Source organism: Durio zibethinus, chromosome 21, assembly GCF_047325235.1.
Source record: "Durio zibethinus cultivar Kanyao isolate XHJ-2024 chromosome 21, ASM4732523v1, whole genome shotgun sequence".
NCBI classification, from domain to species: Eukaryota; Viridiplantae; Streptophyta; class Magnoliopsida; order Malvales; family Malvaceae; genus Durio; species Durio zibethinus.
In genome coordinates, this window is record NC_143182.1 from 7802539 (window position 1) to 7821781 (window position 19243).

A 19243-nucleotide genomic window follows, 5' to 3' on the forward strand; every position below is an offset into this window, starting at 1 on the left:
TTGTTGTGGTTCCAGTCCAAACACAAAACATCAGGGTGGAATCAAATTAGCAACTTATTGCTCGCAAATAAAACGTTTAGGCAAAAGGTGTATAGTCAGTTCGAACACGACATAGAAATAGCCGCAGAAGGCAATTCAAAAGAAAATGACACCAAAATAGCATAAACCATGCCAGAGCATCCCAAACAACCACCTTGAGCTTCATTTAAAACCTATGTTTCGTCGAGTAAAATGAAACTGGTAAAACATTTCCATGACCAAGAATCAGTTCACCTGGTGATTATTGTAGATTTAGATCCTGCACCACAGAAAGAAGATCCTTAGTACCATGGTAGTTACAGACACAACCAAGAAGAGACACAAGATCATTAATTTTTTTATCAGACAACAACAGTTTCCAAGTAACAAAAACCGCTTGTTACAATATCAATTTATGAAATTTAATATAACTGCTCCTAACATTTTTATTAACACCAAACAGCTAAACCCATGATAGAACTAAAGACATGCACACACACACACACACGCACACACACACCCCACCCCACAAAAAAAAAAAAAATCAGAAACATTACAATATTCTTGAAAGTTCCTTATGCAGATTGCAGGCTGTTTCATTGCCAGTTTATATTGTTATAAACATTCCAGATACACAACTTCTCTTGCATAGACAATTATAATTACCTCACAAAAGCATTATCCTATAAAAAGCATCTTCAATTCTTAGATGGGTGAAAAGACTATGATTTGTAGTATCAAAGCTTTCACTGAATCATACTCCAAGGGGAAAGTTTAGCATATGAAAGGTAAAGAATTTCAGATTTGTTTATATTGTTGTTGCAATTTCAAAGGGTTGAACTATTTTATTTGTCAAAAATTTTATTTCACCATGAGAAGAAATGAAAAACATTGTCTACAAGATTCTAGATGACAATTACTTACTAGTTGAACGTTTCATGTTCCTGCAAAACTTACTGCCACATCTGCACCGGAATGCCTTAACAGGATGATCAAGATCATCAAAGTCAATACCATAATCCTGCATGCAGAGCCTCTTAGTAGGGACAAATAAAGTAATATGATAATGCATGAGCTGATACCCAGTTTCTTTCTCAAACCACATATGAAGAACATATAATTGCTCTAATATATCCAAACAAAGAATGCATCAATGTATGATGATACTCATGCATGCATATGCCCAAAAAAAAATTGCATTAGAGCCAAAAAAGTTAACCAGACTATGTTAAAGAAAATAAGCATAAGGCGTATATATCATGCATTAATTTATAACCTACAGAAAATATAGACTATTAATTTCATCATGAATTATCCATGATAGCTGAAATCTGAAAGTAGCCTCGGTGGGAGAGGAAACTAACTTTCCTCCTATATTGCATAAAGCATTGCATGATTTTCATATCATAAAATGATTACTAGGTAAGATTGCCAAATAAGGCTAAATGATAAGTCATACTCACTTGAACATGTTTAACTGGAACTGTCTGCTAATGGCCTTAAAATACAGTGAGAGTATGAGACAGTCTTTAAGACTATATCTATGGTGTGCCTAACAAACACACAATGGGTACTTCTGTAGAGAAAAGAAAAAAAAAAAAACTGTGAATTTCCTTTCCCTTCTTGGAGTGGAATTTCGCAGCACGTTAAAACTTTTGGAACCAAAAATGGATTTTGAATCCAGCCACAATTCATTTTCGAATCCCAAATGCCAATATATAATAATAATGTGACCCCAATTTACCATCCAAAAGTACAAACCCAAGTCAGAGTGGGAAAGGGGACAAAACACTAAAGTTAAGAATGGTTCAGTAATCATTCCACATCAACGTGCTTATAGAAATGTTCTCTGGTCGAATTCTCAAGTGAATAACTCCCTTGCAGATAAGAAGGCAAGCTATCACCAAACGAAAGGAGGACAGGTAAGGTTAGGTTAAAATAACAGATTGAATCATAAGAAGAAAAAAGTACAAGTCCATCTATCCTCATGCAAAGTCAACAATCTGATCATTACTTTCATTTTCTGTTCTTTTTTAACCATATGAAACACAACAAATATTAACTAAAAGCTTCAGAATAATATAACTATAAGTAATCACTCACCCAAGTCAGCTCTTCAAGCACTTCAACTTCTCTTGTTGTAAAGAAGGCTAGCTGCACACAGTAAATGCTCAATTAGACTTGCTATTGCCAAGAATTGAAGCCAGTAAAACAAATAGGACTAGGAAGGTGGAAGAAATCAGTATTTCATACATGATAGTAATGAAGATCTGGAGTCTCCACTTCAACAGGAATCTCAATCAAGTTTGCATCTAAGCATCTAGCAACATAAGAAACAAAAAAAAAAAAAGATCAGATATTTTAAATCTCAATTTATTCAAGGTGCTCAGATATTTCTTCAAATGCTTTTGCTATCATGTACCATAACCTATAACAATAATTAAAAAAAAACCTCAATAATAGAGATTAAGTCAATGTTGCCGGTAACCTTTTCATATCTCTTAGTGCTAATATCTTAACTAATGTTTGTACCCCAAAAGAAGCAATTCAACTGATCTCCCAACTTACAGCAACCTTTGGAACCTTCATAATGTCATCAAAATCTACTACTAATGTCACAAAAACACACATCGTCGTAATAGATGCACAAGCAATTGAAAATTTTTGAAGAACAAAGTAGGAGAAAGTTCAGGCACAGAAAGTCTAATACACAAATTTACAATTACCTATGATTGATAAACCTCGCAACATTTCCATAACATGTGGCATCCAAACAGAGGGCTTCTTCATCCTTAGAAACTCCCTTCAACCCCCAATAAGCATCCAGTAGGACTGGACATGCATGTTTCTCTATGTTCCGTGTATACAGCTCAGAGATGGTGACTATTTCTCCAACAAACTCACAAACAAAAGCTCCTTTGGGAAGCTTCTCTAGAGTTCTGAGGCCCCAACCTCTCCCATCAGGTGTCAAAAACACCTAACATTCAGAGTAAATTAGTCATGGAAGACACAGGGTTTACAAAAGCAAATTCAAATGTTAATGCCTTAATTTTGTAAAGCAACCTAACAATAACAAGGACCAGGAATTGTACAAGACTAGGACAAATCAAACCTGCAATTTGTAATTTACACCTCTCTGCACCACCCGATTGCCACACTGCTTATTGCAGCCACATTTGCTCCAACATTCTTTGATAACTTTTCTCTTTAAGTGACCCTTACAAGGTTCTGGAAAGTCATCCTTCTTTGATCTCTCAAGTGGGCACCCTGCACAATTAAGGAGACATTGTTGTTGAGGATCACGAGTCATAGAGATACACTCATCTAAGAAGTCCTCTTTGACAACACCTGCCGAAGTATACACAAATTGTCCCCCAGCTTGACAAGCACATGCACAAGGCTGCTGGGACAAGAGACAATCCCCAAAACATGTTGGACAACAACTTTCATCTCCAATCCGAGAAAGAGAAAAACTAATATGGGCATTTTGAAATATCAGATTCTCTGATATATATTGAAACGGTGGTGGAAAATCTTTATTAATTTCATTTACCCATGATATTTCAACTTTTTCTTCTCCCTTGGTTATGTCACTTGCATCATGAAGCCACCTTAATTCATAAGGTGTAAGTTGATGCTGTGGAACAACCACCAGTTCCTTCCCGCCGACATTGTCAACACATTCATTTGCAGAGCAACGAACATTGAAAGATCCATTTAACATCCTAGCTAGCAAGCTACCATTTTCCTTATTGCTCTCAGCTTCAAGAGCATCCCTTGCAGGAGATTTCTTCAATACATCAAGAGCTGGAATCACATTACCTTCCTGCGATTGATTAGAGGAATTAGTTGCCAATTCTGAGATGCACTCACACATATCATTCAGAATTTTGATGACATCAAAATTTGGGTCAATGAGTTTATATGATTGGAGACATCTCTGCTCCATCAGTTGTCTTAGTTCATCTATACTAGGGAATTGGAAATTCGGTCTTCCAAGAGCAGAATTGTAGCTTAGAGAAATCTTCACCTCTCCCAATGGTGATGAGGCAATTTCTTCGCTAGAAGGAATTTCATCAGGAACAGTAGCAAGCTCACAGATTGTACGCCTGTCATTCATTGAAACTGAAGCACCACTACCTACAATTTCATCTGCATGCAGAGATTCTGAAGGTTCCGGCCAGTTTGATTTTTCAGTTGAAAAATCCCCAATTGGCAAATCTCTTCCGCTTAATGAATCTATTAAACAATTTTTATAGTAAAATAAATAAATAGATTAAAATGGTTAGAAAATAGAACAAAAACAAACAACATAAGAAAAGCATCGGTTACAATTTTAATACCCAACAATGTCATAGTTATAATGGTTAATTACAATATTCTCTTATCTCAAAAATGGATTTATATACACCAGATTAGGATCAATCACGGAAATAACTACCAACAACCAAAGTATTGTTCTACGTTTCGGTTGACGACAAGTCCTCGTTAAAGTATTCTGCTTCCCTTATATGAGTAGCAAAATTAATGTATAAGGTGGCAAGCTGCATATCGGAGAAGAAATCACTAGCAGAAAAACTACATGCTTAAAGATCAGGAGGACAACTGAAGCAATTTAAAAATAAATTAAATAAAAAATAATGGATCTTCACTTCAGAATAATGACTAATCATTTTCTGACGTACAAACATGTAACCACTAAAACAACATATACAGGCATTTTAAAATGCAAACAATTAAATCACACAACTCAAAATGTTACAAGTATATTAAATTCCTTGTCTGTCAATGATATAAACCAAAAGCAAAATGTGCAGTAAAATCTATACAGTGTCCCCAATTTTTTTTCGTATATATACATTTCTGCCGTCAAGATCCACTAAAAAGTGCACATATAAGGGATTAAATGTTGTAAAAATGACCACTAAAAGGAACATTTCTACTATTCTTAAACACTGGTTCCTGACTGCGGCATGACTTAACTCAAGAAAGATATAAACAATCCACTAGAAGCCTATCCATTTCATAGTACAGATTACAAAAATTTTCATAACATGTAAATGGGCTAAATGAAATTAGATGCTAGAGAATTGTCGCAGGGATAATCAATATTCATTTGAAAGGAACAGTGACTTGAAGAGGAAAAAAAACAAATGTCGTTCATATGGGAATTACAATATTTACCTGGATGAATAACGGTAATAGGAACCTCAACCTGCGGCATGTCATCAGTAAACGGCTCCTCCTTGGGTATGATCAGTGCATGAGTATCAGGCACCCTTTTCTTAGGCAATATACTAGGCTCAGGTGCTGGATCTTTAATGCGCAAGGCAAGAGATACTCTCTCAGGGCCTTTCCCATTGGAAGCAACATGAGGTGATATAGGTTCCTTTCCTTTGTAGCTAACATGCATTTGAGATGAATGTGAATTTGGTTCAGATCTTTCTAGTATTGCCAAAGGCCTAGGTTCTACAGTTTGCTTCCCTTTATTCCTACCACTATGGTGGGGTGAAACAGGACCAGGAGAGGTAGGCTGAGGTGAAACAATACCAGGTGAAGTATTCCTACCACCATGATGGGGTGAAACAGGACAACGAGAGGCAGGCTGGGGCGAAACAGTACCAGGTGAAGCAGGCAGGAATTCTGTCCTTGTACTTCCAACATTGCACTGAATTGACTGCTGCTGCAAAGTAGGAGGTAATTCATCCTCCTCAAGTTTAGGCTTTTTTAAAAGGGTTCCAGCCACACTGGAGGTGCTGTTTTTATGAGAAAATGATGCGAGACCTTCTTGGTACTGAACCTTTTTAAGTCTTTTTAAGGGGCGTACAAGCTCATTGGGTACTGTTCCTTCTTCTTCAATATCTGCCTCCTGCCAGGTAAGACAATCAAACCAAATCAGTTGACACAGATGGATGATGAAAACAGGGAAAAATAAAAACTATTCAGTACCAGCAAAAGTTAAATGTGTCACATACATTGCATTTCTTGTCTTTCTTAGGTTCTGACACCTGAAAAAAGCAAGATCATTATCAAAAAGACATAAAGTGAGAAGACATAAAACTAAACTAAAATAGATTATAAAGGAGAATGTACCTTACTATCCTCCTCGTCAAAGATAGCATCAGCAAGAACTCTATAATTTTCTGATTCAATTAGCTCCCAATTTTTGTCATACAGTTTAAGAAGCTTCTTCAACACTGGTTTCACTTTTTCCTCGCTAATTCCTATTTCTTTCATCGAGCGGAAGGCCCGCACAATTCTCGGGTTTGGAGCCATGATTCTTTATCACCTATCAGTTGTGAAGGCTTGCAAACACCAATCTTTATACCTACATTTTCGCATTTTGGTGAGAGAAGGAAGGCAACGACAGTCAGTCCTGGAGTTAAAGTAGAAAAGTAGCAGCAGGAAATTGAAAATATAGTATTTTTTAAGTATTAAATGCAAAAAATTCCAAAGATAAAGGATTGCTACACATAACTAACTAAACCAATAATCAACTTACCTTAATCAGAGTAGGAAACAAACAGTCTTTTAACTTCTGAAGTCTACAAGTAAGATAATTAAATGATAATCCAAAGATGAGAATTGGCAAGCATACTAACTAAACAAATTATGAACTTACATTAATCAGAAACAACCTTTCAACTTCTCAAGTCTACTACTAAATCAAGATAATTAAACGATAGTCCAAAATCATTCAAGTTCAAGAAAGAAACCTAAAAGCCAAAGCATCCATGATACATGGAAAAAGGAGACGCCAGTTAAAATTTTTACCTTACCAAGCCAAACCCTTCGAGATTAAATCATTCTTTTAAAAACCTAAGACAGAAAACAAAGCAGGAATTAGTTTGACGAAAAAAAATTGTTTTTTAGTTCCCTCATTTTCTTATTTAAATTTTAGTTTTATATATATATTGACTTTCAAATTTCTTCTTCTTTTTATTGTGTAGTTTCAGAGATCAGACAGCTCCACATCACCAAGCTTACTGCATTACAAAATTCTGTACAGTTCAATACTTCGCTAATGAGAAAGAAAATTTCTAGCCGACATTTTCTAAGCAGACAAACATAACTTAAGCCCAGAAATTATCAAAACCAAGCGCAATGGCGAAAGAAAAAAGAATACACTAAGTCTAGACAATCAAAGAGGAAGCGTTTCGGATTCAAATGTAAAGACGTTTCATATAGGAAACGATATGAAACGACGAGTCGTTTGAAAAACATTTGACAGAAAAACAAAAGTGCAAAAAAAAATATGTATTCACCTAAAGTCAGGTGATTTTGAAACGGGAAAGAAAAAGAAAGAATCGAAGAGAAAGCATAGCAGAATTTCTCGGTGAGAGAGAGTGACCTTGCTGAGGAGAGTGACAAAATAAATTTGAAAAACATTGGGCAAATATTTGAGTTTTTGGTTTCTCAGAAAATACCGAAAAGAAATCTTTTTGCCTTAAAAAGGCGTTTGGTTCGGGAAAAGTGTGATCTTTGGAAAAAATATGATACATTAATTTTTTTTTATTTTTAGGTATCTTATTTTCAAATTTATTTATTTGATTGAGAGAATTCATCGTATATTATTTTTAAATAATTTTTATAAATTTTTTTTTATATATAATGATAATTTTTTATTAATTTTTATTAATAATAAATATTTAAAAGATAAATTATGCATTTAGTAATAAAAACCAATTATTTTTGTGATTGTTATTTTTATTTATAAAATATCATCATTAAAAAAATATTGGAGATTGTTATCATTAATATTTTAAAAAAATGAAATAAATTATTGAAAATGTTTTTAAACAAAAAAATATATTAAATAATCTCTTTTATTTTAAAAAAAATATTATTTTAAGAGATTCTAAATCAAAAACGCTTTAAATAATATCTTTTAAAAAATTTTATGATATTATTTAAGGTATTTTTTGTTTATAAATATCTTAAATAGCCTCATTCAAATAAATGAGATAATTATTTAAAGTATTTGTATAAAAAAAAGGTCTTAAATGATTTTCGTTAAAAAATATTAAATGATTATTTAATACTTTTTTTTACAAAAAAATGTCTTAAATAATGTCTTTTAAAAATTTTTATAATATTAGTTAAAGTATTTTTTTTCAAAAAATGTTGATATTTTTGTCAAATGGTATTATTTAAGGTTTTTGTGGATCAAAAATACTTTAAATAATTTTTTTTTAAATAAAAGAATTATTTAAGACGATTTTAATCTAAAAAACACCTTAAATAATTCATTTTAAAAAATGAATGCATTATTTAACACGTTTTCTATACATAAACGTCTTAAATTATCATTTTATAAAAATATTAACCCGATACCTTAAAATATAAAATAATTATTTAAGATTTTTTTGTACAAAAATACCTGAAATAATCTATTTATAAAATATAAAATGATTATTTAATATATTTTTATACAAAAGCGTCTTAAATAATCATTTTATAATAATATTAATCTTCAATCCTATAATATAAAATGATTAAGTGCCTTAAATAATCAATTTATAAAATCAAAAAATAATTATTTAAGGTATTTTTTCATGCCAAACACCTTAATTGCAATGTAAAAAATTATATACAAAAATCTATAACTAAGTTCCAATCACTTAAATACATGTTTTTAAATAATACAATGGCTATTTTCATAATTTTTTATTCATATCAATTTTGAATTTTTTTATTCATATCAAATCTAAAAATAACGTAAATTTCTCCTTAGAATTTTAAGAAACTAAAAGGAGATATAAATTTTTTATTCTGATACTTTGGGTATTATTTGGATTTTGTTACTTTCTCTTTTAATTATATTACCTTTAACAAAATGTGCGAATCAAATAGTCACCATCAATATTTCATGAAAAAATTTATTAATTCTTTCGAACTAAATGCCACTTGAGAATGCATTTATAAATGGATTATCTCAAACAAAATGCCACTACAGGATGACATAGATGATGATGAAATATGCATAAAAACACAAAAAAACAATAAATATATATAGTAAGGAAAAAATGACTTATATAAAAAAATATAAATACTACAAAAATAATAAAATACGTATATACCTATAAAAAATATGTGCGACAGCGTTAAGTGATTTATGATCGATGACAACAAGAGAGATAAAAAATAAAAGGCAAACTAAATAGGTTGATGGGTTTAGGGGTTTACATGTAATGCAGTTTTTTATCATTCACTATATTAGCTATTTGATTTTTCAAAGTTCAAAAACGGTGAATTAATCTTTTAAAATGATCATTTAAAACGTTTGAATATAAAAACACATTAAATGATCTATCATATAAAAATAATAAAATCATTATTTAAGACGTTTGTGTACAAAAAAAGCTTTAAAATAACCCACTAATTCTTATGATCATTTAATTAAAAAAACAAAAAAAATTATTTAAGGTATTTTTATACAAAAAATGATTTAAATAATCTTTTTATTTTGTACCATTCAATTAAAAAAATAAAAGGATTATTTAATGTATTATTGTACAGAAAACACCTTAAATGATCCTATAATTTTTTTATAAATAGATTATTTAAGATGTTTTTTGTATAAAAATATCATAAATAATATTTTTATAAAAAAATAAATTGAGGCTAAATTTAAATGATCCATAATATAGTTTTTATTAAATGATCATTTAAGATGTTTCTCTACATAAAATGCCTTAAATGATCTTATAATTTTTTTTATAAATGGATCATAAAAATAAAAAGATAATTTAAGCCATTTATGTACAAAAATAATTTAAATTTATATATTAATTAAGACATGCGAAGTGCTAAATACCTTAATTGATAATATTTTATAAATAAAACAATAATTAAATAAAATATTTGAGTATCATTTTACTACAAAAAGCATCATTTATCATTTAAATATTTATTAATAATAAAATAAAATGAAAAGTTTTAATTATATATGTCAATAATATTATAGTAATTATACAAGAAATAATATACATGATTTATCTCTAACCAAATGAGAGAATCTAAACACAAAATATTTTGAAAATAAAAAAAACTAGAATATCATACTTTTTTTTAGAGATAACATTTTTATAAAAAATTTAAAAATTTCCAAATTAAACGCTTTCTAAAAAAATTAGAGAGAGAGAGAGAGTTTAATTGGATATGATTTAGGAGCCGGCTGATTGTGAGTTAGGACACCTCGGCTATATTATAGTAGCGCGTGAAAACAACAGGGCTTTGGGCCCAGTTGGGGGGAGAGAACAACAGGGCATTGGGGGCAGTTGAGCGCTGAGTGGATAGAGAAGGCGTAACGGCAGGTATTAATATATCATCGTGAGAAGTCGGCTGCGCTGATGAGATGGGCGAGTCATGCTATCCAGTGCGGGGTGTGAATTGTGATACGTGGAGCATTGGGCGGGTCTGATCAGTTCCGATTGAGGGTTATTATTAGGATGTAAACCAACAAAATTTTCAACTAATTATTCGGAAATATATTTAATTTTTATTTGTTTATTAAATTTAATAAATAATTTTAAATAATATTTTATCCTTATTTATTAAATGAAATGATTATAAACAAAAATCTATTTTGATTAATTTTATTCAAAAGTAAATTCGTTTAAAATTTATTTATTTATTATTTATTTATAATAATTATAATAAATTTATATTTTTATCTTTTATATTAATCATATTTTAAAGTTAAGTTATGTTCATTTAAAGTTTATTTGAATATAATTTGTTTATTACTCATAAATATATATTTTTATATATATTTGTAAAAAAAATGTTTAATGTTCAAAAATAAATTTATTTAATTTAATTAAATCGAATATGAATCAATTATAAATATTTTATTATTTAAATAAGTCAAACTGTAATATATAAAATAATTTTTTTACCGAACATGAATCCAGTTTAAACATATTTAAAAATAAAAAAAATAAAAAACATATGTTTATTTATATTTAATTCATTTACAATCTTAATTATCATTCATATTTTTTACATAAAATATTTGGATAAGTTTAGTTTTTTAAAAATAAGATAAAAGTTATAAATCATATTTGATTTAAAAAAATTTAGATAAATCTAATTTTGTTGGGATCTAAAATATTTTGAATTTTTGAGTAATTACGTGTCTTGGTATCTTCGATTCCAGAACCTGTGAGTCATAGTGTTAAAAAAGAGAAGTCACAGAAAAAAATAATAATAAAAAAAGGAACTGATGCCGGAAAAGTTAGTCATGTATCGTCAAATGTGGATTTCGTTCAATAAATAAGTTTTACCAAGAACCAACAAACACACAAATGATTGCAAAAGTTAGAGGATTCAGCCACATTAATATGCAAGAATTACAGAAATTCTTAAACCAATCCATTAGAATTTGAGAAATGCCTATTTCTTCAATTCTATGGTCTTTGTTACTCAACAATAGAATAAAACTACAGTAATTAACAGAGTTTTTCGTGTTTTGATCTTTTGATCAGTCCGTGAAAGAAAATAACAGAAAGCAATCCGCCAAAAACTGCATATATCTATGTAAATTAATTATAAAAAATATAATTGAATGAACTGCCATAAAATATTTAACTTTTATTTTTAATGTGTCATGTTTTAATATGTCATATTCAAATATTGATATTTTTTAATATAAAAAAATATAAATTAATTATCATTGTGTGAAGAATAGAGATGACAATAAGTTGAGATGAGGAAGAGAGGGTTTTTACTAGTTTCAAATTTGATTTAATTTTATACATATAATATTCGAATCCGATTTGATCTTATTTTATTATATAAAATTTTTAATATTTAAATTTAATTCGATTTAATATTATATAAAATCATAATTAATCTAATTAGACATGAATTAATAAAATATTATTATGAATATAAATATAAAATTATATAAATAAAAAAGTATTAAAAATATATAATTAAATAAATAATAAACAAAATTTATATATACATCATTTCGGATTTGCTTAAAATTCAATTTCAATTTTTTTGTCTAAAATTTGACTCAACCCGAAATTTGACTTAAAAAAATAATCTTATAATAAAAAACCAACGGATATGAATTAGATTAGATTACCAATTCTAATAAAAAATGACTTTAGTTTAAGAAAGAATTTAAAAATAATTGAATAGTGTTCACAATGCAAAATAATTAAAATGAATAAAGAAAAAAAGAGAAAACAATTCATAAATAGAAAATTCTAAGGAATTGCATTGAATTAGAGTGAATGTTTACCTCAAAGTTGAAGGGTTGGTGTAGTGCATATATAAAGCAGCTCATCACACCGGCATATTATTGACATACGCAAATATATGTATATATTTTTGGTGCTATAAATAAAGTTCAAATTTGAGATTTTCAGTTTTGGAGTGGACTATATATATAATTCCATTGAGGTAACAACTCCTTGCTCTTTCCGGGTCTTATTAACAAAGCTTGGTGAAACCTAACCAATCAAAGAAATGGTACTAAAAAATTCATGAACGTTTAAAAATCAAAGCAAAAAGTTATTAAGCTTACTTTTCATTACTTGCTTTTTTAGTTGTTTCAGCACATATTTTGTAGTATAACAAAGCAGAAAAATGTGTGCTTTGCTTAATTATATTGTAAAGAGTAAAGCCACATCTTGCTTTTTTTTTTTTTCAACAAAGACAAGTTATTTAAAAGTTCAGTTTCCTTACAAGCGGTATCCAATCCAAGGCTTATGCAAGAAATTTTTCATTTCAATTTTTTTTTTTTTTTACAATCCCTTCCTCTGTGTCCTCAGAGCCCATGTGCTTTTCAAACAAGTTTGAATGCTATATATATCTCAGTAGCACAGTGCACAGACAGACACAAACTTCATGTGAAAGCATATTTCTAGCTAATTTATTCTAGTCAAAACATGAGAGATGTTGGTCGAATAGTCCCAAGTCAAAACCCTGCAACAGAATAAAATCTGATCATAATCACTTTCATTGCACCAGGCCATCCCCAGAAAATTATTTAATCTGATGACTTTAATTTGATATAATACTGTGTTTATGAAGATTAAGGGCAAAATTCAATGTCAACTGTCTCTTTCAAACAATTATTAATCATCTTCTAACTTTAAAGCTAAGCACTTGAATTTTAAGAAAGAAACAAGCAAGCAAGAAAATTACAAACAGAAAAGCAACCCCCAAAAAAAGGTACAAGATCCTTTACGGACAATTCATACTTCAGACCATACATAGCAATAAAACTCTTGTTTCCAGCTAAAACCCATGTCTAGAAGCTCCCATAGAAACCCTCTTTAAACCATCCTTCCATGTTGTGACAAACAAGAAAAACTGAAAATAAAACAATCCAGTTCTCAAATGGGTTTGCATGGAAAAACCCTCTCTTTGCTATCAGTTTCTTTGTTTTCGGTCACAATCTTTTTGGGGTCCTTTACTTTTGTTGCAATAGCTGCAGATTATACTACCTTGGTCTTTAAGGGCTGTGCAGACCAGAAATTTCAAGATCCATCTGAAGTTTACTTACAAAACCTCAAAAACCTTATGTCAACTTTGGTTTCACAATCGTCACAGAAAACTTTCTCCTCCACCACCACTGGCCAGGACCCTAATGCAATCACGGGCCTTTACCAATGCAGAGGAGACCTAACAACAAGCCAGTGTTACAGCTGTGTCAGCAGGATCCCGGAAATAAGTGATAAACTTTGTGGCAAAGCTGTAGCTGCCAGGGTTCAGCTGAGTGGCTGTTATCTGAGGTACGAGATTGTTGGGTTCAAACAGGTTCCAGAAACTGAGCTCTTGTACAAGGTTTGTGGGTCATCTCAGGCGAGTGGAACTGACTTTGAGAGCAGAAGAGACACCGCTTTCGGCATGGCAGAAGATGGTGTGAAAAGTGGTAGCGGGTTGTTTTACACTGGAGATTATCAATCTGTTTATGTTTTGGGACAGTGTGAGGGTGATTTGGCGACAAGCGACTGTGGGGATTGTGCGAAGAGTGCTTTTCAGATGGCAAAAGATGATTGTGGTGACTCAATTTCAGGGCAGGTTTATCTACACAAGTGCTACATTAGTTATAGCTACTACCCCAATGGAGTTCCGGCCATATCCTCACCTTCAGGTAAAGCTGGAGAGAAATGAAAGGAAAAAGAAATCATCTTTCACATTAATATATTCGGCAAATTTGGTTTCTTGCACCAATATATCCATTATTTTTTTTATATTGTCATCACTTGATGAAAGCCTCAAGATCATTTTCAATCTTCAACTCTCAGGCCACGTCTCTACTTGGGCCTCCCCATTCTTGTTTTTTTCTCTAAAGATAGAATAAATGACTTAAATATCAGGATGTGGATGGTGGCGAGAGAAACAGACACTGGCGTCTTTGTATGAAGAGGACAATTGGATTTCCTAGTTTTTTGTGCTAGTCAAAAAGTTTCTAGTCCCTGTGGGCTTAGCCGTATAGAGGTCAATTTTTTTTTCTTAAGTGTCCTTAATAGCGTTAGTAGCCCCATTTTCCCTTTCTCTCTTCCTCTTGCAATTCAATATGCTGCTGAGAAGGGTTTTGATTGCTGTAGCGACAGGGACGAGGCAGCGGACTCAGAAGACGGTGGCAATCGCAGTTGGTGGAGTAGCAGCTTTGGGGTTTATTGTTGTCTGTCTGATGTTTCTGAAATCAGTGTTGAAGAAACGAAGAACTAAACATGAAGGTTGGGTCATAACTCCAAGTTATATTTTACTGATCTCTTGAACATTTATTTGTACAGGTTTTTCAATCATCAATTTATCAACATTTGGAAATTACATCATTTCACATGATCATGTGCAGCTTATTGAAAGGATGAGCTCCCTAAAACGGAGATTGATGGGTCTAAAATGCTAGAAAAAGAGAAGCTTTTGATACGAGAAAAAGAAGATAAACAAAGAGTCTCCACAGATACTGATCAAATACCAACATCCCAACAATAGAGGCTGATAGTGATTAAAAAAAAATTTCTCCCCGTTCACCTTCAAATTTTAATCCTGTAGAGTCCTCTGCTTTCTGCTTGTAAGTATACAGAATATTGGGTTAATGCTACTGGACAAGAATGTTTACCTAACTATTTACGAAGTGCATAAATTTTTTATTCCCTTAGCTGTTTGTTTTTCAAAATTGTCTTGATTATATGACTTTCAAGTCCTGTTGCAAACTGGCTAGGAGAACTTTGGGAGACGACTCATTTGTTTATTCATTGTTTCTGTCTCATTACATGTTAATAGCTGTCTAAGAAAGAGGCATTTGGTTAATAGTTTTAAGCAATTGCTCAACTTTGATTAGTACTTTACAATCTATGACTTTACAATACATGTTAATAGCTGTATATGACTTTACAATCTCACTGTGAAAATGATTGGAAAAGTAACATTCCAATATATAACTGCTTTTCTAGGTACCTACCATTAATTAATAAAAAGCAAATTAGTAAACAGTAATTCCATTTTACATCTTGGATTAAATTTATCAATCGTCCAACTCTTTGTTTGATTTGCCTTTTGCTTGCTACAGTGGAGATTAAAATTGTTTGAACTTGAGTCCAAATCTTACAACAAGTCACACAGTTTTGCATTAACCACTGAATCAAAAGGTGGTGCGTAGAGAAAAAAGGAAAATCATAAACAAAAATATATTTCTTTCTTTCATTTCTTTTGTTTGATCAAAGAAAAATAAAAAATAAATGAATTTATACCCTCTAAAGTTAATTCTTCTAAATTAAGTCTAAAACTATTATTTTTATTTAAATTAAATATTTTATTTATAATTTTACTCTTCTTTTTTATTTTTCATCTTTCGTATAAATAGAAGAATAAAAGAAACAACTTCCTTCCCTCATTCATTTTAACTTTACTCACTTTTCTTCTTTTCTGTCCAGTGTCCTTCCTACCAAACCAAACATAAAGTTAGTGAAACTTTCTTTTTTCTTTGATTGTTTTTGGCCTTTTAGACTTTTAGCCACTTAATCAACTGAATAACGTCGCCGAAATTCTAGCTCCCTTTAAGTCGCAATCATAAAAACAGTATGCACCGGCAAAGGGACACGTACGGCAACCAAAATTGGACTGTATCTTCGTTGTTAAGGCAACGACTCTAGCCGATTGCCATGCCTAGTCCCAACTAGCTGTTGTATCTTTGTTATCCGTCAAAGAGCCGTGCTGTTAATCAAAATCCCAGAAAATTACCAGGGCCTGCACAATTCTTTTCTGATTTTCTCGTCTCAAAGGGCCACACCAATTTCACCAAGCGTCAACTAGAACTAGTGCATCAGGGAGGAGGTTGTTTTCTTCTCCCTCTGGCCCCATCAATGTCTTCAAGTTCGACAATGTCAAATAATTCTTCCCCACCAATCTTAAAAGCAGATTAATAATGTTCACTAGTCTGCTTTAGGGCCCGACCTCTCTAATTCTCTATCAACCAGGATATTTTTTAACATTCAGTTTGGCTAGTGACCTATGAAATCAGATTGCCTCATTCTGAGTCACGACTATCCATACAAAGAAAATACTAGTTCCTAGCATCCGTGTCAAACTGATTCTTTGCTTTGTTTCTTTACCATTTTGCATTTACCATCCATCCTCATCTGCAGATGCTGCTTCAGCAGCCCCTACTGCTGCCTATTGCCTAGTTATAAATCGGTTTGCCTTACTTCTTGTTACAGGGAAGCTAACCAAGAGGCAGATGCCTTGGCAACGAGAAGAGCATCAAGAGCTTACAAGTTTTTTTCCCGCCTGCTTAAAGGATTATTAATATGGTATAGCTTCAACTAGGAGGGTTATTGGACGGATCGTAATATAGCTGTTGTGAACTTGTGATAGAAATAAATAATTTGTGTGGCTAGAAAATAAATCTTCTTCTAAATATCCCTCACCAGGGCAAAGTACGTTCAATCATTTTCACTTCCTTGATCATTTGATCCCCAAAATTGCATTTCTACATGGGTATAAGCGAAATCACCAAAAGAATGTTGAAAGCTATATGTAGGTACACCAAATATTCCACTCCGTGAAGTAGATGCCAAAGATAGGAATTATACGATATCAATCATTGGAGCAATACATGCATCCTTGGCAGATGGATTTAGCTTATTAAACAAAATGTTACCGGTGCTCCTGGACAACATATAATTTGTGTCTTGATCCTGATCTCTACATAGCAAAGATTGAACAAACTGGTTCTAGTGCAAGAGTCTTCTCAGAAAATCTTATATTACCCTCCTCCCCACAACCCAACCTTTAAACAAAAAGTTTTAAGAAAAAAGGCATCACAGACCTTAAGTTCAATACAGACTACATTCTCCTCATCCTTACCTATGATAGCAGATATCGAGCTTTCTGATCTTAGATTCAACCATCAATTCAACTGAAAAAGAAACAGCCTCAAATCCTCCTAGAATAATTAGTTCAACCATGAATCTAACAACTAAAATCCCTCAAGAATTTAATATATCCCACATTGCTTGGTGATATATCAGGAAGCTGGGCCATGAAATTGAAAGTAAAAAGAACTCAAGTCTTTTAATTTTCATGCTATCACACACAGCCATGAGAAAGATAAAACCCGGACTACCTTGGGGGGGGGGGAACTCGCATATCCCAGGAGTTCATGGTTCTCAACATTCTAGATCTAGTCTAAGCAAATCAGAACCATTTGGAGAACTACCAAATAAAGGAACTGGGGAACTTACAATAATAAATAACCCTCCTCCAACTCCCAATCCAAACTATTCATCACCAATGTGAATAGGAAGCACCAGAATGCAATTAATGAAAAGGACTAATACTGAAATATAAGACTTCCTAGACAGAAAGCAGAAACTCTTCACATATCTATGTATATCATGTACACTCAAATGCTACAAAATAATCTGCATTCGCAGATCAAAGGCAAAGTGATTAAGTAAATGCATTTGCTTACATCTTTGGTACATCAAAATACAACCATAAAACATAGTTCTTACCCCTTAGAACTATGATTCATTCATTCTATATATTTCCAAACTGATGATGAAGGAGTAGTTTTCATGTAACATACAAACTAGAGCAATTCATCCCTGCTATCACAATGAATCCCCCTATCACTATTTGCAATCAAACACTTAAAAAATTCATTCCCCAACCATTTAATTTCATTCAAAAGTACTCAAATGAACACTCTCAATGTTCAATTTTACTTTATCACAACAATGTCAAACACAACGCAGTTTCACCTAAATTTCATAGGCATAAACTTGATAAAACGAAGTCCAATAACAACATTCCGACAAATAATTAAGACTTAAACACCAAAAAAGTAAAATCTTATTTAAATTAAAAAAAAATCCTAAAACTAAATCTAAAAGGTTTTACTACAATAACCACAAAACAGCCACAAATTTTGATAAACTAGCTCTGACCCGATATGACCAGTCCCGATTACTTATGGGTGGGCGGGTGCAGTGGGCGGCGCACCGAGAAGACTAGCTTGCTGGAGCTCGAGCTCAGTGAACTGCTGCTCGCGGTCCATCTCGATGATCAAAGGGACAACTAAGATCAAGAAGGTTGTTCCGGCGATCCAAGCGGCTTTGCCAGTGCTGCGGAGGAGTTTCTTAGAGACGAAAGCGGCGTCGCACGCCGCTTGCTTACCACGGGATACAATAGGGGAGGAAGTGATCCTGGCGATAATGCTGGGGTCGGGTTTGGAGGCAGATCGTCTCTCGGGTAGGGAAATTCCGCCTCGTCTGGGTTGAGCAGCCATGGCTTAATAGGAGGAGTGATAGGGTTTTCTTAGGAGGGTTTTCTATTATCACGTGAAACAATAGAAGGAGAAACAATGACTATTTGTGCCACTTTTATAGGTCCCATAAACTACGGTACCAAGGGAACAAGTATTTTTTATATATATATTACTAGAAAACTAGGCGCTATACGATGACATCTACGGTTATTAACATAAAAATTATTTTTTTATTCAATTATTGATTTTATCCTAATATTATTTATATATTTTTGTTAAATGTGTATTTTAACAAATGCTTAGAAAATATTTAGATGCAAATGATGGTATAAAAAAATGTTGCAATCTAATATATTTAACAAAAAATGAAACTAACATTTTTAACCTAATATTTTAAAACTTAATTTTGAGGTAAGCATAATCTAAAAATAGATAAAAAAAAAACAAAAATGCTCTTGATACGATTTTATATTAATTTTTATG

The 19243-nt window shown here is 31.9% G+C and overlaps 2 protein-coding genes and 1 pseudogene across 16 annotated transcripts; 1 reads left to right on the plus strand and 2 right to left on the minus strand.

Moving 5' to 3' along the window:
- Positions 1–36: 36 nt before the first annotated feature.
- LOC111305338 (putative inactive histone-lysine N-methyltransferase SUVR2) lies at positions 37–7443 on the minus strand. 10 transcript variants are annotated; one of them, XM_089750639.1, is made up of 13 exons: positions 7370–7439; positions 6793–6837; positions 6521–6563; positions 6112–6346; positions 5994–6026; positions 5203–5887; positions 4049–4257; positions 3131–3844; positions 2745–2995; positions 2272–2338; positions 2122–2172; positions 943–1039; positions 37–298 (listed from the first exon to the last, which is right to left on the minus strand). In XM_089750639.1, exons 4-13 carry the CDS (start codon positions 6292–6294, stop codon positions 270–272), a joined length of 2319 nt encoding a protein of 772 aa, XP_089606765.1. In that variant the 5' UTR covers positions 6295–6346; positions 6521–6563; positions 6793–6837; positions 7370–7439; the 3' UTR covers positions 37–269. The 10 variants fall into 10 exon arrangements, 9 of the variants coding, with proteins under 9 accessions (XP_089606765.1, XP_089606764.1, XP_089606760.1 ...); XM_089750638.1 differs by having other exon boundaries at positions 7284–7436; XR_016331426.1 differs by adding an exon at positions 1482–1594 and having other exon boundaries at positions 257–298; positions 3131–4257; positions 7284–7417.
- Positions 7444–13162: 5719 nt separating this feature from the next.
- On the plus strand, positions 13163–16893 carry LOC111305340 (plasmodesmata-located protein 1-like). Of its 6 annotated transcripts, XR_016331341.1 has the most exons (4): positions 13180–14134; positions 14592–14723; positions 14843–15061; positions 16707–16893. XR_016331341.1 is itself a non-coding variant. In XM_022902782.2 (3 exons), exons 1-3 carry the CDS (start codon positions 13378–13380, stop codon positions 14848–14850), a joined length of 891 nt encoding a protein of 296 aa, XP_022758517.2. In that variant the 5' UTR covers positions 13171–13377; the 3' UTR covers positions 14851–15143. The 6 variants fall into 6 exon arrangements, 2 of the variants coding, with proteins under 2 accessions (XP_022758517.2, XP_022758518.2); XR_016331344.1 differs by lacking the exons at positions 14843–15061; positions 16707–16893 and adding an exon at positions 14289–14481 and having other exon boundaries at positions 13163–14134; positions 14592–14726; XR_016331342.1 differs by lacking the exons at positions 14843–15061; positions 16707–16893 and adding an exon at positions 14361–14481 and having other exon boundaries at positions 13163–14134; positions 14592–14726.
- A 1258-nt stretch (positions 16894–18151) lies between these two features.
- On the minus strand, positions 18152–18859 carry LOC111306138 (mitochondrial import receptor subunit TOM9-2 pseudogene; annotated as a pseudogene).
- Between the last annotated feature and the right edge of the window lie 384 nt (positions 18860–19243).

What these genes read in the sequence shown, in the direction of transcription:
- LOC111305340 (XM_022902783.2), top strand. Translation starts at nt 13,378, where the DNA reads ATGGGTTTGCATGGAAAAACCCTCTCTTTGCTATCAGTTTCTTTGTTT. An exon ending in GGCCATATCCTCACCTTCAG is followed by an intron (nt 14,135 to 14,591) that starts GTAAAGCTGGAG and finishes TGATTGCTGTAG; the next exon opens with CGACAGGGACGAGGCAGCGG.
- LOC111305338 (XM_089750634.1), bottom strand. Translation starts at nt 6,294, where the DNA reads ATGGCTCCAAACCCGAGAATTGTGCGGGCCTTCCGCTCGATGAAAGAA. An exon ending in TTGACGAGGAGGATAGTAAG is followed by an intron (nt 6,027 to 6,111) that starts GTACATTCTCCT and finishes TGCTTTTTTCAG; the next exon opens with GTGTCAGAACCTAAGAAAGA. An exon ending in TATTACCGTTATTCATCCAG is followed by an intron (nt 4,258 to 5,202) that starts GTAAATATTGTA and finishes ATTGTTTAATAG; the next exon opens with ATTCATTAAGCGGAAGAGAT.